Below are 13,715 nucleotides of genomic sequence, written 5' to 3' on the forward strand. Positions count from 1 at the left end.
GAGAAAGATATGAAAAAGTGACTCAAAAAGTGACTTTTACGGATTGATGTACACGCAGACCACTCGAGCGACCAAAATGCTGCTTGAGTGACCAAACACAAAAAGAGAAACCGCTCGAGCGAACAAAGTACCGCTCGAGCGAAGATCACCATCCTCCCAGTACTTTTGTAGGCTTGCAAAAGTACTGAGAGTTTTAAAACACCACTTGAGCGTAAGAAGAATCGCTCGTGCCAAGACTGCTTAAGCATAAGAAACACCGCTCAAGCGAAGAATGCCATACTCCCAGTAGTTTTGCAGACCTGCAAAAGTACTGAAAGTTTTCAAAGGTCGCTTGAGCATAAGAAAGTTTGCTTGAGCGAACAAGCCAAAATCTGGGCAGCAACAGTTTTGAAAAACTAGCTCCCAACCTGTTTCAAACACAATCAAGACACTCTAATAACCAAACTCAACAAGGAATGAGATGAAAGAAAACATGAACAACCGTCAAGATGAGAAATCTCGGATCCAAAACAATGAATGGGTAGGGTTTAAACCATAATCGTTATAACCTCCCCCCTTAGATAAACAAGGTTCTCAATACTGAATATACAATTTATATTTTCAAAACATACACAGTGTTTACATTTGATCAACATAACAAGATTTTTATCACAAGTTTCAAACATTAACAAAAAGGTCCAGATACTTCTTAGGACTTCCGCATCACGCTTCCAAGTTGCCTTCTCAACACCATGGTGTCTCTACTAATGGAATGTCTTGTCCCGCAAGACTTGGTCTTGTGTATCTAGGACTTTAACCGGTCTCTCCTCGTATGAGGAATCCTCATCTACCCCTAACTCGGTTCAATCCAACACACGTGACATGTTCGGCTCATACTTCCAAAGCATATAGATATGAAATATGTCATGAACCCCGGAAAGCTATGGCGGCAAGGCCAAACGATAAGCTACCTCTCTAAAGCGCTCTAAGATCTCAAAAGGCCCAATAAATCTAGGAGACAATTTCCCACTCTTCCCAAACCTCATCAAACCCCGTCTAGGTGATACTTTCAAGAAGATGTGGTCTCTTACCTCAAGTGATAACGGTTTCTTCCTACAGTTGGCATAGTTCTTCTGATGACTCTGAGCCTAAACCAACCTCTTAGGAATAAGTGCAACCTTCTCTGTCATTTCCCAAACTAACTCAAGACCTAACATAGGTGCGTCACCCACCTCGATCCAACATACACGAGATCTACACAGTCGGCCATACAAGGCCTTAAACGGTGCCATGCTAATACTTGCCTAGAAGCTATTGTTGTAGGCAAACTCCACTAAAGGCAAGGGCCTCTCCTACGACCCCTAAAAGTCAAGAACACAACCACGAAGCATATCCTCTAAGATCTGAATGGTATGCTCTGACTGCCCGTTAGTTTGAGGATGATAAGCGGTACTAAATGTCAATCTAGTACCCAAGACATTCTGTAGGCTTTGCCATAATCGAGTCGTGAAACACTGATCTCTATCCGAAACAATAGTCATAGGGACCCCATGAAGTCGAACTATGTCCCTAACATACAGGTCAGCAAGATAATCTATCGAGTCACTCATGCGCATAGGTACAAAGTGTGCTGACTTAGTTAACCGGTTGACTATTACCTATACGACATCATTAGCCCGTTGAGTCCTCATAAGACCTACAACAAAATCCATCATGACATGCTCCCACTTCCACTCGGCTATAGGTAAGGGTTGCAACAAACCTGCTGGCCTCTGATGCTCGGCCTTCACTTGTTGACAAGTAAGGCACCTCGAAACAAACAAGGTTACGTTTCTCTTCATTCCCTCTACCAAAACTAGCGACTAAGGTCATGATACATCTTGGTGCCTCCCGGATGTACCACATGGCATGAATGGTGGAACTCTCGGAGTACCTCCTCTCTATAAGACTCTGGCATAAAAAGAAGGTCAAGATACCTAACACTAGAGTTAGAATACATGTTCAAGCCCTTCTCTACCTTTGCTCTAGATATCTTCTCCTGGATGGATCCTACCTCATGATCACCCCGCTGTGCTTTCATAACTCGACTCACAAGTGTAGGTTATGTAATCATAGTGCTGACTTAACAGACTCGCCAAGATGTAAGTCATACACGCTAATAGGGCCCAACATCACCCATTCTCGGATGGCAATACTAGCTACATTGCTAGTGGATTTCCTACTCAAGGCATCGACCACTACATTTGCTTTTCCCGGATAATAATGCAACTCGAAGTCGTAATCATCCATAAATTCCATCCACCTTCTTAGCCTCAGATTTAAATCTTTCTGTGAAAATAGGTACTTCAAACTCTTCTGATCGGAGAATACGTCAAACCTATCACCATATAAGTAATGTCTCCAAATCTTCAAGGCAAAGATCACTGTTGCTAACTTTAAGTCATGGGTACGATATTTTCTCTCGTGTGTTTGCAATTTTGTGAGTCATATGCTACTACTTTTCCCTCTTGCATCAACACACAACCCAAACCTTCCTAAGATGCATCACAATACACCGAATAGCCCAAACCTCTCTCCGGAATAATCAACACTGGAGCAGTGGTAAGTCTAACCTTAAGCTCTTGAAATGATTTCTCACAAGTCTCACTCCACACAAATTTAATTCCATTCCTTGTCAGTCTAGTCAACGATGAGGCTAATCTAGAGAAATCCTTCACAAAACGGCAGTAATACTTGACTAACCCCAAGAAACTCTGGATCTCAAAGGCATTCTTAGGTTGTTTCAAATCCTACACTACCTCTATCTTAGAAGAATCCACAATTACCCCTTCTCTAGATACCATATGGCCTAAGAATTTCACCTTCTTCAACCAGAACTCACACTTCCTGAACTTAGCATACAATTTGTGAGTTCTAAGTAACTCAAGTACAATCTGCAAATATTCCTTGTGTTCCTCCCTAGAGGGTGAGTAAATCAAGATGTCATTAACAAAGATAACCACAAAACGATCTAAGAACTCACGGAAGATTCAGTTCATCAAATCCATAAACAAAGGCTGGTGCGTTGGTTAACCCAAAAGGCATCACTAGGAACTTATAATGGCCATACCGCATGCGGAATACTGTATTCTGGATATCCTAATCCTTCACTCTTAACTGGTGATAACCCGATCTCAAGTCTATTTCAGAAAAGTAACAAGGCCTCTTCAACTGGTCAACCAAGTCACCTCTGTGAGGCAATGGGTACTTGTTCTTAACAATTACCAGGTTCAACGTCGGTAATCAATACAAAGTTGCAATGTGCTATCCTTCTTCTTAGCAAAGAGAGCTGGTGCTCCCCAAGGCGAAGTACTAGGGCAGATAAAACCCTTATCTAGCAATTCTTGGAGTTGAATCTTCAACTCACTCAACTCAGCGGGTGCAAATCTATACGCTGCCATGAAAATTGGTGCCGTGCTAGACACAAAATCAATAGAGAACTCAATTCCACGGTGGGGTGGTAAACTAGTAAGATCCTCGAGAAAGATGTCCGGGTATTCACAAACTACCCTTGTCAATTCTACTTGGACCACATCACTCTCAACACCCAAGAATGTAGCTAGAAGGAGACTAAGCTCACCCTGACCACGTGGATCACACACTAGCAACAAGGTTATATCAACTCGGTCCCCCAGGAAATAAAAACAATTACCACTCGAGGTGCACACCGTAACTCTCTGACGGTAACAGTCTATAATGATCCAATAGGATGACAACCAATCCATGCCCAAAATGACATCAAAACTCGACATATCAATCAACACAAAAGCAAAAGAAAGTTGGCGACCAACAACCTCTATCTCACAACCCTGACACCCCTGGTCCAATACAACCTCACCATTAACAAGTGACTTTACCCTGAGTGGAGATGCTAATTGAGCCACTTCTAACCCTAATGGTAATGCGAATGTAGACAAAATTAAAGAATGTGATAAACCAATATCAATCAACACATTGGTAATAGAATTACACAACAAGAACTTACCTCTCACTACTGAAGGTGCTGGCAACAAATCTGGCGTGGTAACAACACACACACACCCTACAGGTCTCTGTTCCACCTGCTCACCCCTCGGAGCATGAGTCTGATACACTAACTGAGTCGAAGAGGCTCCCTGATTGGCCTAAGAGGCTTGAATTAACAGTGTAGGCTGATAGCTTTGTGTCTACTTCATACCTGCTTGAGGGTAAAACCTCCTCAAGTGCCCCAACTGCCCACACTAATAACAGGTAGGCGATTGTCCTCTCCCCTGACTCTAGCTTCAAGAATGAGTTGAAGACGACGTAGACTGTTGCCCTCCTCCTCTCTGCGAGCAAACTATAGAGTTGTGGCCTAGCTGACCATCCTTAAAGTAAGTGATCCCACCCCGACCACCTCTCCTTGACCCAGAACTTGGTACAGGAAAAGTGGATATAGATCGTGCTCCCTAGGACTGTTGTAGGTTAGAACCCCTCTGCTTCTTGCTGTCCCGAGTCTCCCCATAAACCTCCTGACTCCTCTGCCTAAAGCCCCTCATCCTCTTCTTCTTAGTCTAAATCACGGTCTTTAGGTGAGCCACCACCTCCACAAGACGACCGTAATCCCTAATCATGGATGCTGCCACCTTGAAAAGGAGTTTGGTCCTCAACCTCTTCTCAAACTCCAGGCAATGGTGTTCCTTTGTTGCTACAAGCTCTAGTGCAAACCTCAATAAACTGGTAAAGGTAGTCTCAAACTCGGCCACCGGCGTGTTAAGTTGCTTGAGCTTCAAAAACTGCTTCCTCAACTTCTCCCTAATAGTGGGAGGCAAAAACTTATCCTTTAAGGTGTTGACAAAAGCCTCCTAAGTCACCCTAATGCGCCCACGCACATACTTTCACCACTGACTCGTATCTCCATTTAGCTGGAAGGATGCCAAGGTCACTTTTAGCCCATCGTCCTTGATGCCAAGCATCTCGAACGTCTTCACTATCTGTTCCAACCACTCATTCGCCTTCAGTGGCTCATTTGGATCCCCTAAAAACTCATCCGGATTCAACCAGAACAACTCCTTATTCAGAAATGATGGCCATTTCTTAGCAACATGGGCTTGGACTTGATTCTCATCTCTGAGAATGTCCATGGATTCCTGTAAAGCTCCGGCCATCGCAAGGGTGCTGACCAACTGGTTTGGCCACATTGGCCTGATTAACCCCTTTCTCCTGTGCCAGAATATTATTCGGTAACGACAGCTCCTGCCATCTAGGCCTGCCATGCCTACCACCACCACGTCCATGTTCATGTCCCGACATCCTAATGAAGGTAACACAAGAGATTAGCATATTTACAAATGTGCCGAAGCTAACTCGCTGGTGTCTTAATGTAGTAGACAACAATTAATTCATTCCACATAAGCACATAGTCATATAGACGCATAGAGATTTCCTTTCTAGATAATGATCGCCTCGCAACATTGCCAGAGTTCTAGTTAGAAATAGCAGTGATCAAGTTCTCTTCTAACAGGACTTCTATAAACTCGTAGACCCAATCAATATCTTAGAAATTAAATTTCATACCCACTTAGTCACATAAGCATATTATCACATAGCATATTATCACATAGCATACCAGTTTATTCCAAATCTCATCTAGCAAGAGAATCCATTGTGGTAATAACCACTTCCAACGATCCCAAATTATTCAAACCCGGTAGCTCTAATACCAAGTTGTAATGCCCTGAAATAATAACCATTATTTATCCTAAGACAATTATTAAATAACAATGCATTTCCGAACATAATATCTGTCCATTCAAATGATTCCATTTTACAAAAAAATGTTACACATGTAGTAATACATTCATAAGTCCCAACCATGAATCTATAGCATTTGTCATAAGCAAAAGATATAAAATCATGATTAAGGCCTCATTTGGCAAGTGTCCCTTTTAGCCAAAAAGTTACTAAAAAAATCAAAAAGCCAATAACCCATACCAAAAAGTCAATAACCCATACCAAAAAGTCAATAACCCATACCAAAAAGTCAAAGATTCTCTTTTCTCTCTACTTTTTGCACATCTTTTCGTAAAAAGCCAAAAATTCATCCCAAACATATTAGTTTTTTTTACATCACATTTTAGCCAAATTGCCAAAAAGTTACTAAAAAAGTCTGTTCCCAAATGAGGCCTAAACAGATAAATGAATGCCTTAATGGCTATAACTTTCCAAGTCGATGCTTGGTTACAATAAAAGTGAGTTTGAAACTCAATACAAGTAAAGCCTTAGGTTTGTACAAAATAAATACAACAAAAACAAAACAAGAAGCTCTCGGCTCCAAGTCCTCCCAAGCTACGGCCTTGGCAGAGGCATGTTGTCAATACCTGAAAATGGTTTTCCACATACGGTAAGCCAAAGCACAGTAGAGAAACTCCAGCACAATGTATGAATCTTAATAGAGTTATAAGGTGAATGCATATGTAATGCTCATGCCAAAACATTTTATATCCCCTTTCAAAAACCATGTAATGCCAGGTTTATATTAGAATTCATGAAATCATTTCCTTTACAATAGAAAATAGGGTAGTGGATACAACTTTGGGAATCTCTAGGATGTGTCTACAAGTAGACCACAAGCATTACCAATTGCCACTTTTACCGATACTAATTGGAAGGCTCCGCACCAATCCGCGTAGGTTTCTGGACTTTCACCAAGGACACACAAGCCGACTTAATACCATAATTACACTCCCTACGCAGATTCACCAAGGTATTCACCCATTTTTCTCAAAGCAATAATCATTTTCAATATGTTAAACATATAACGATGCTTAATGTTAAATAGACGAGAAATCAATTTCAATTCACCTAATTCTCATGAAATTTCTACAACAATCATAACTATCCTCCATTGATAGCCCAAAATAGATGTCTCTAAATAGATAAATAATTTCCAATAAAGATATATTTTCCAACATTTCAAGATAGGAGTGATAATTCATGTCCAACTCCACCACCATCATCATCGTTCCAATTTCATAAAACCAACATCAATTCAATTTCTCTTTACAAAAATCAAATATTCACAATTTAGGGCAAAATCCCCTTTCTTTAAAAATTAACTCCAAGGATAAAAATGTATCATTTTATCACAACTTAACCACATTTACAAACCCATATTCATATTCAAGAACCCACTTTGAAAGCCCTTATTTTAATTTCAAAATGAAGCCCTCGAGGTGATAACCAACTTTGGTGAAGAACTTAGGCCTAAATACCAATGGATTTGGAGAAATCAAAGAGAGAAGATGACTTCTAGAGAGAGAAGCTCTAGATCTGGAAATTTGGAGAGTTTTAGAGAGAGAGGGGGCTGTAAAAAGTGATCTGAAACCTTAATTTACGGACTGTTATAACAAGGTCGTTCGAGCGTGAAATACACTTTCCCGTAAGCAATTGCGAATGCATTTTGTATTTTTGCTTTCGGCGAGCTGACCCCCGAAGTTGACCTGGTCAAAATCAAGATAGCTACATTTTAGTATGGTTTTAACTTGGTTATTTGTCTTTTTAAAGAAATCTTGATATTGGGAATTTTTGGTATTCGGCTCTTCAATTGATTAGGATCAATGCCGAATAGAGGTTATGTTCTGGACCGGACTGGCCCATTCGTCTCTATTGATCCAAGTAAATTCGGCTCTCACAATTGCCCCCAAAACACCCCACTAGCATCAATTAGTCAGCGTGTTTGGCTTCTAGCCTGGGAAGTCAAAAATTTAGCGATTAATCCTCTTCCCAATGCGTGTCAGAACGCGTACATGCTTTTTGATCATTGTAACGATTTCCCGCCCCTTCGTATACTGCCTCCATTTAATGTGATTTGAAATTGTCTCTTCGAATGTATGTTTTGAATACCCAAAGATATCTGGCTCGCCTTCTAGTGTCCTTCACTTCGCGGCCTCTGCAACTCCTTGTTTCTTGTTTTTTCCTTCGTCTCCTGTAAGTTTTCTTCTCCTTCATTTTTGATACCACTTCCTTGTTTGCTTTTAGTTTTCCATAATCCTTGGGTTGGCCAAAATGGCAAAACATCTGAAGGAGCTCTTTTCAGCGGATCGAATCTCCAGCTTTCGACGCCATTTTTCCATCCCCGATGACGTCCATCTGTCACTTTTAGTAGACCGCACCACTGATATGGAGAGGGATGATGAGAGCACAATCGTCTTTCCTCTCCTATCAATTACTGAGGGCGGAGTCCACTTTCCCTTTCACCCATTTTTGAGGGCCGTTCTTCGATACTGGGGTCTAATCCTTTCCCAGCCCAACGTGAATTTCTTTCGCATCATAATGGGAATTGTAGAACTAAATCGGCATCTTAGAATTAATTTAGGTATACCCGCCATTCGACACTGTTATGTCCTAGCCAAATCTACTGGTCGGCTAGGACGCTACTTTCTTAGAGCCAAGGATACTGATCATCACTTAGTGACTATGCTTGCCAGCTCTGGCAAGCGTGTCGATGACGTGATGGTCGTTGTCCGCGGCAATTGGGAATTCGGCGAAGGTGAAGATCGCCTAGACCTAGTGCCAAGGCGAAAAGGCAAACCACGTGGCCGATTAGATCACTTTTGTTTCTGTTATTTCCATATCTATATTCAACACTATACACATCTAATCATTTTGTTTATGCAGGCAGTGACTTGAAGAGAGTGTTAGTTTCAGACGATGATGTTGTGCTTGCAGAAATTAAAACCGCGCTACAGTTCATCGGCCGTCCAAACCTTCAAAAACAAGGGAGGGTGGCCCACATTCTCCTACGGTACGAGCCGACTTACACGACATTCTCGGCGGCAGACAACGTTCCGATCCCGCGAGGCGACAACCATCTTACAGCCCTCATCTTCCCCAGCTTCAAAAACTTGAGACAGATTGGTTTAGAAACATCTGATTCTGAACACGTAGAAGAACAAGTAGCCGAACCAATTGCCGAGGACCTGGACCAGTTGGTAGCGGAAGTTGATGAAGCTATTAACTCGGCCTTTGAGGAAGCCAGACTGAACTCGTCTGACCCTCCGTCCACATCAGGCCGATGGGACGCCTTCGAAGATATTTTTACAAATTTGGGAGACCTTCCCGACGCTTATTCTGAGGGTATGGCTAGGGAAAGTCTTACGTAGTTGGCGTGAAAGAAAAATGCCGAACGGATGGCCGCTCGACGGAAAGCCGAGGCCACCCATTCTGGACCTGCCCCGAGTGAATCTTCCGAACCCATTATTGTAGAAGAAACGGCTCAAGTTCATGCGGCCGAGATGGAGAAGGATGCCGAATGTCCGATTACAGAAGAACGGCAGATTTCAGAAGATCGAGGAGAAAAATGTACCGCCGAGAGCGAGGCTGGCTCTGAGGAGGGCCCCATTGATCAATGGCCACGCTTAGAGGAGTCGGGTGTGGTTGCTCTTTTTGTTGTTGAACCAAAGATAAAAAAACATGCCGATCTCCTCTGAAGCGTCGGCTTTGAAAGATCTAGCTGTGGCGTTGAGCTTGGCTGCCTCGGTCTCCTTGCTGGCCGACAAGGCAACCTTTCGTGCCGAGCCAGATTTGGTAGCAATAGCATTAGCTGCCCAGTCGGCCCTTCTGGTATGTGACTTGATCTTAACTCCTTATTTGGTTTGCATACGGTATTTCTTGGTATGTGATGATCCCAACTTGTTTTGCAGACGGTTCGAAGCATAGCCGAACTAGGCCGTTGTCAGGATGATGCCATTGAAAGAATTGGCCGTTTGAAGTCGGAAGTCGAAGGTGAGAGGAGCAGGGCCGAGTTCGAGGTGGCGAGAGCTACAATGGAAAGTACACGAGCCGAAGCTAAAAGGGAGAGGGCTCGGACTGCTGACCAGCTTAGATTCGACGCCGAGGAGAGGGCAAACGCGAGCGAGGAATCGCTCAAGTTAGCCAAGGAGGCGCTTGCTAAGCTGGAGGCTGAATTGGAAGAGTTGAAGAAGGCTAAGGAAAAAGCTGACTTCGAGGCTTCCGTGGCGTTCGAGGTTGGGAAGAGCGCCGCCCTTGAAGACTATGTAGAGGAAGTCCCCAAATTCGAGAATCGGGGATTCAAACACGGTTGGCTCAAAGCCCTTGTTGCCGCTGGAGTTACATTGGCCATGCCAATTCCATACGAGCAACTGGACGTTGAGCCGCTTGAGTCTGATCCCGAGGCTTGACTTGGGAGACATTTTAGTTTTGTTAGGTATTTTCAATTTCAATGTATGTTTTTGCAAACATGTTTTGTTTTCTTAGTAGAGGTGGAGATCGAGTTTCGACACCGTAGATTTTGGGGTTTTATTTCAGATTCTCTTCAAAACTTGAGGTAGGGATTTTCTTTGAGTTATATATATATTTTTGCAAGATCTAGATGGTTTTCGAAATCATCCTTTGATAGCTTTTGAAAATTGATTGTTGATTCAAGAATTTGAGCAATTTTGAAAGTGGATTTGTCTCTTGTTCTTTTAAAATGATCTTATGGGTTTTGATCTTCGTTGAATGAAGAAAAGATGATTTTGGAAAGTTTTCTTTCAAAAGATTTGAGTTATATAGTTTTGGTGAGAAAACTTAGAATTTGGGGATTTTTTTTAAGAGACTGAAAATCCATGAATGATATTGTTATATTTATTTTGTGTGTCAAAATAAATAGATGTTTGGAAAATTTCTTATTTATATTTATATAAATGATGAATTTTAGGGAATTTGAGAATTGTTGTTCATTTTGAAAATTGTTGTCCAGAATATTACTATAGTCTAGAAATGACTAATTGTTGAGGATACTTGAGAAGGGGGAATCGTACTATTCCTTGGATGATGAATTGGGATAAAAGTATTTATATTTATCTTGTGAAATTTCATTGAAATGAGAAACGGGAATTTTGATCACAATGGTAGTATTATGTGGAAGAATTGTTACATTGTATTGATTGTTGTTGCATTGACATATCAATTTATTTGATTATATTAAACTTTGAAAGTCGATTTAAAAACTTGCATTGAGAAATGAATGTTGGGAAAACAAGTTTTCATAGAATGGTTTTGGGATAAATACGTTGGTAAGTCTTCATAGGTGGTGTAGATGAAATTGAATAAGTTGGCCTAAGGGTCCGAGGTGAAAGACCAAAAACCCATGCGGATAGGTGTCGAGCCTTTCGGTTAATATCGGTAAAAATGACAATTTGGTAGTATTAGTATAGTCTACTTGCAGACACTGACCTAGGGATTACCAGAGTCGTATTTACCGCCCTTGAAACAAATTGTTAAGTTTTGAACAATTGAAATTGTATGACATCATTGAGCACGATGGTTTTCAAAAGATGAAAATGTGATTTATCTTCAAAAAGGGCATAGCATGGCATGTGCATTTCATCTCTTGAGACTTGTATAAAATGTATATACTTTGTTAAGAATTTCCTATTGGGCTTTATGCTCACTCTACGGGATTTTTGGGCAGGAAAAGATGTGGTGATTCCACCCAACTAAGGGCGTGGAAGTGTGTGTGTTGGGAGTACAATGCTCTCATTTTGCGTGACTCTATTTTGTAAGCTAAGGGTTGTATTTGTGTGGGTTTGAATAACTGTTTTGTGTAACCAGGCTTAAGCCTTGGAAACTTGTAAACACTTGAGGGTATCTATTTTTTTGTTTTATTTTGTTTTGAATTGAATGTATTATCGCATGAGAACTATTCATGTCATGTAATGCAAGTATGGGAATTTATTTCAGTTTTCCTTGAAAGAACCATGATTGTTGTATCAACATTTGGGCTTAGAAATTGGGGCGTTACAACTTGGTATCAGAGCTACCGGGTTCGAATACTTGGAGCTCTTGGGAAGTGATTGTTTTACCACATTAGGTTCATGTTGCATGATAGGAAGATGTTATGCATTTTGTGATTTTGTGATAACATGCTTACGGGATTATATGGGTATGGGATTGAACTTTTGGGATGTTATTTGTGCCTGTTAAATTCCTTGAGGTCTTATTAGAAGGGTACTTGATCAATACTCGTTCTACTAAGAAATGTTGATTTTTCGTGGAACGAATTTCATCGTAAAAGAATAGTCCGTATGTGTTTACATGATTAAGTGCTTATGTGGAGTGAAATTGAATTGTGTATATGGTAGAGAAATATATGAAATTGTTGTAGTCGAACGTGCGAGTCAAGTTACGAGCACATATGAGTTAATGTGCTAAATTATTTCTCTTATGTCCTTTGTTAGGATGTCAGGAAGGGGTCAAGTCCGTGGTGGTAGAGGTGGGAGGCGTGGTAGAGCTCGCCGAGGTGTGCATGAGGTACCGGTTCATGGAGTTTCGGTACAAGAGGAAGGGATATGCCAAGCTAATGTGGCCAAACCAGTGGGTCACATCACAATAGGGACCCTAGCCTGAGAGATAGCAGGGGCTATGAATTTGTTGAGGGCTAAGAACCAAGCCCGAGAGAATGCTGCGGGTTTCCTTACTCGGGAGTTTTTGTGGGCTAAATTGGATGAGTTCCTTGGTGGTCACGAGCCCAAGAAAGCTGATGAGTGGCTAGAACAAACTGTGAAGACATTCGAACTGCTTCACATTGAAGATAGTGAACTAAGGGTGACTCTAGCGAGTTACTATCTTAAAGGAGATGCGGGTCAATGGTGGAAGTACGCCAAGGGTTCAGTGGAGCCAACATGGGAAGCTTTTGTGATTGCTTTCCAAGATAAATACTTACCTCCCACTGCTAGGGAGAGATTGAGGCAAGAGTTTCTGGACCTCAAACAAAATTTCATGTCCGTGGTTGAGTTTGAGGCGGCTTTTTCTAGTTTGTCTCGGTTTGCACTGAAGTTAGTGGCAATGGAAGAGCGCTGTTGTCTTGAGTTTGAGAAAAAGTTTAGAACCAAAATCTTGTACAAAATTGCTGGAAATATGATCCGGAACTATAACCGTCTTGTGGAGGCGGCGGCACATGTTGAGACTACAGTGCAGGCAGAGGAGGAGAGACATTGGGGTTCAAGGTCTAGGGGCTAAGAACCACAGGGGGACTATAGGCAGAATAAGAGAAGCAGGGACAACTTCTCATCCCAGTCCCAACCACAATAGTCTAGATCTACTTTTCCTTTGCCTAGTTTTGGCTCGGGAAAGAGTACACAGAGTGGCTTCGCTTGTTTCAAGTATGGCCAACTGGGTCACAAAGCCTTTGAATGCCCATAGAAGGGAGGAGGGCAGTTGATGTTACCACCACCACCACCTAACCGATCTCAAGGCCAGCCCCAGAATAAAAGTCAGGGGTTTAATTGTTTTCAATGTGGTCAGCTAGGGCACATGAAGAGGACTTGCCCACAATTGGGAGGCACATCTGGCGCATCAGGGTCGAGACAGACACACAGCCACTAGCAGGTTCATTCTGCACAGACCTCACAAGCTAACCAGGGAGCCGCTTTGGCTCTGTCGGTGTACCAGGCCTATGCTCCGAGGGAGGAGCAAGTTCATCAGGGGCCACAATGGCGTGTGTATGCTGTTACCGCGCCAGAGCAGTTACCGGGAACCTCAGTTGTGAGAGGTATTTTTGTTGTGTTGTAGACGTCCCCGAACGCCCCCGGGAGGGTGAGCTCCCGTTCCGTTCATTTTGGGGTCATTACAGCTCAGGACTCTCAAATTGTCAAGGTTCTAAGTCTGAACCAAAGAGTCCAAATTCGGCAAATCGTTTTGAGAAAACAGATTTTGAAAGAAGTGCCAAACATGGA

At 42.2% G+C, this 13,715-nt stretch overlaps 1 protein-coding gene across 1 annotated transcript; it reads left to right on the forward strand.

Annotated features, from left to right (window-relative positions):
• Positions 1–12,402: 12,402 nt before the first annotated feature.
• On the forward strand, positions 12,403–12,999 carry LOC145807230 (uncharacterized). Its single transcript, XM_082905178.1, has 2 exons — positions 12,403–12,585; positions 12,637–12,999. The coding sequence occupies exons 1-2, from the start codon at positions 12,403–12,405 to the stop codon at positions 12,997–12,999; spliced, it is 546 nt and encodes a 181-aa protein (XP_082761304.1).
• The last annotated feature ends 716 nt before the right edge of the window (positions 13,000–13,715 follow it).

The sequence above is a fragment of the Camellia sinensis genome, chromosome 14, assembly GCF_055761805.1.
Source record: "Camellia sinensis isolate YWXY chromosome 14, ASM5576180v1, whole genome shotgun sequence".
In the NCBI taxonomy this organism is placed as follows: domain Eukaryota; kingdom Viridiplantae; phylum Streptophyta; class Magnoliopsida; order Ericales; family Theaceae; genus Camellia; species Camellia sinensis.

Bases quoted from the DNA above. Each gene is read 5' to 3' on its own strand.
- LOC145807230 (XM_082905178.1), top strand. From the start codon at position 12,403: ATGAATTTGTTGAGGGCTAAGAACCAAGCCCGAGAGAATGCTGCGGGT. The intron at 12,586-12,636 runs GTGACTCTAGCG...CAATGGTGGAAG, and splicing joins TTGAAGATAGTGAACTAAGG to TACGCCAAGGGTTCAGTGGA.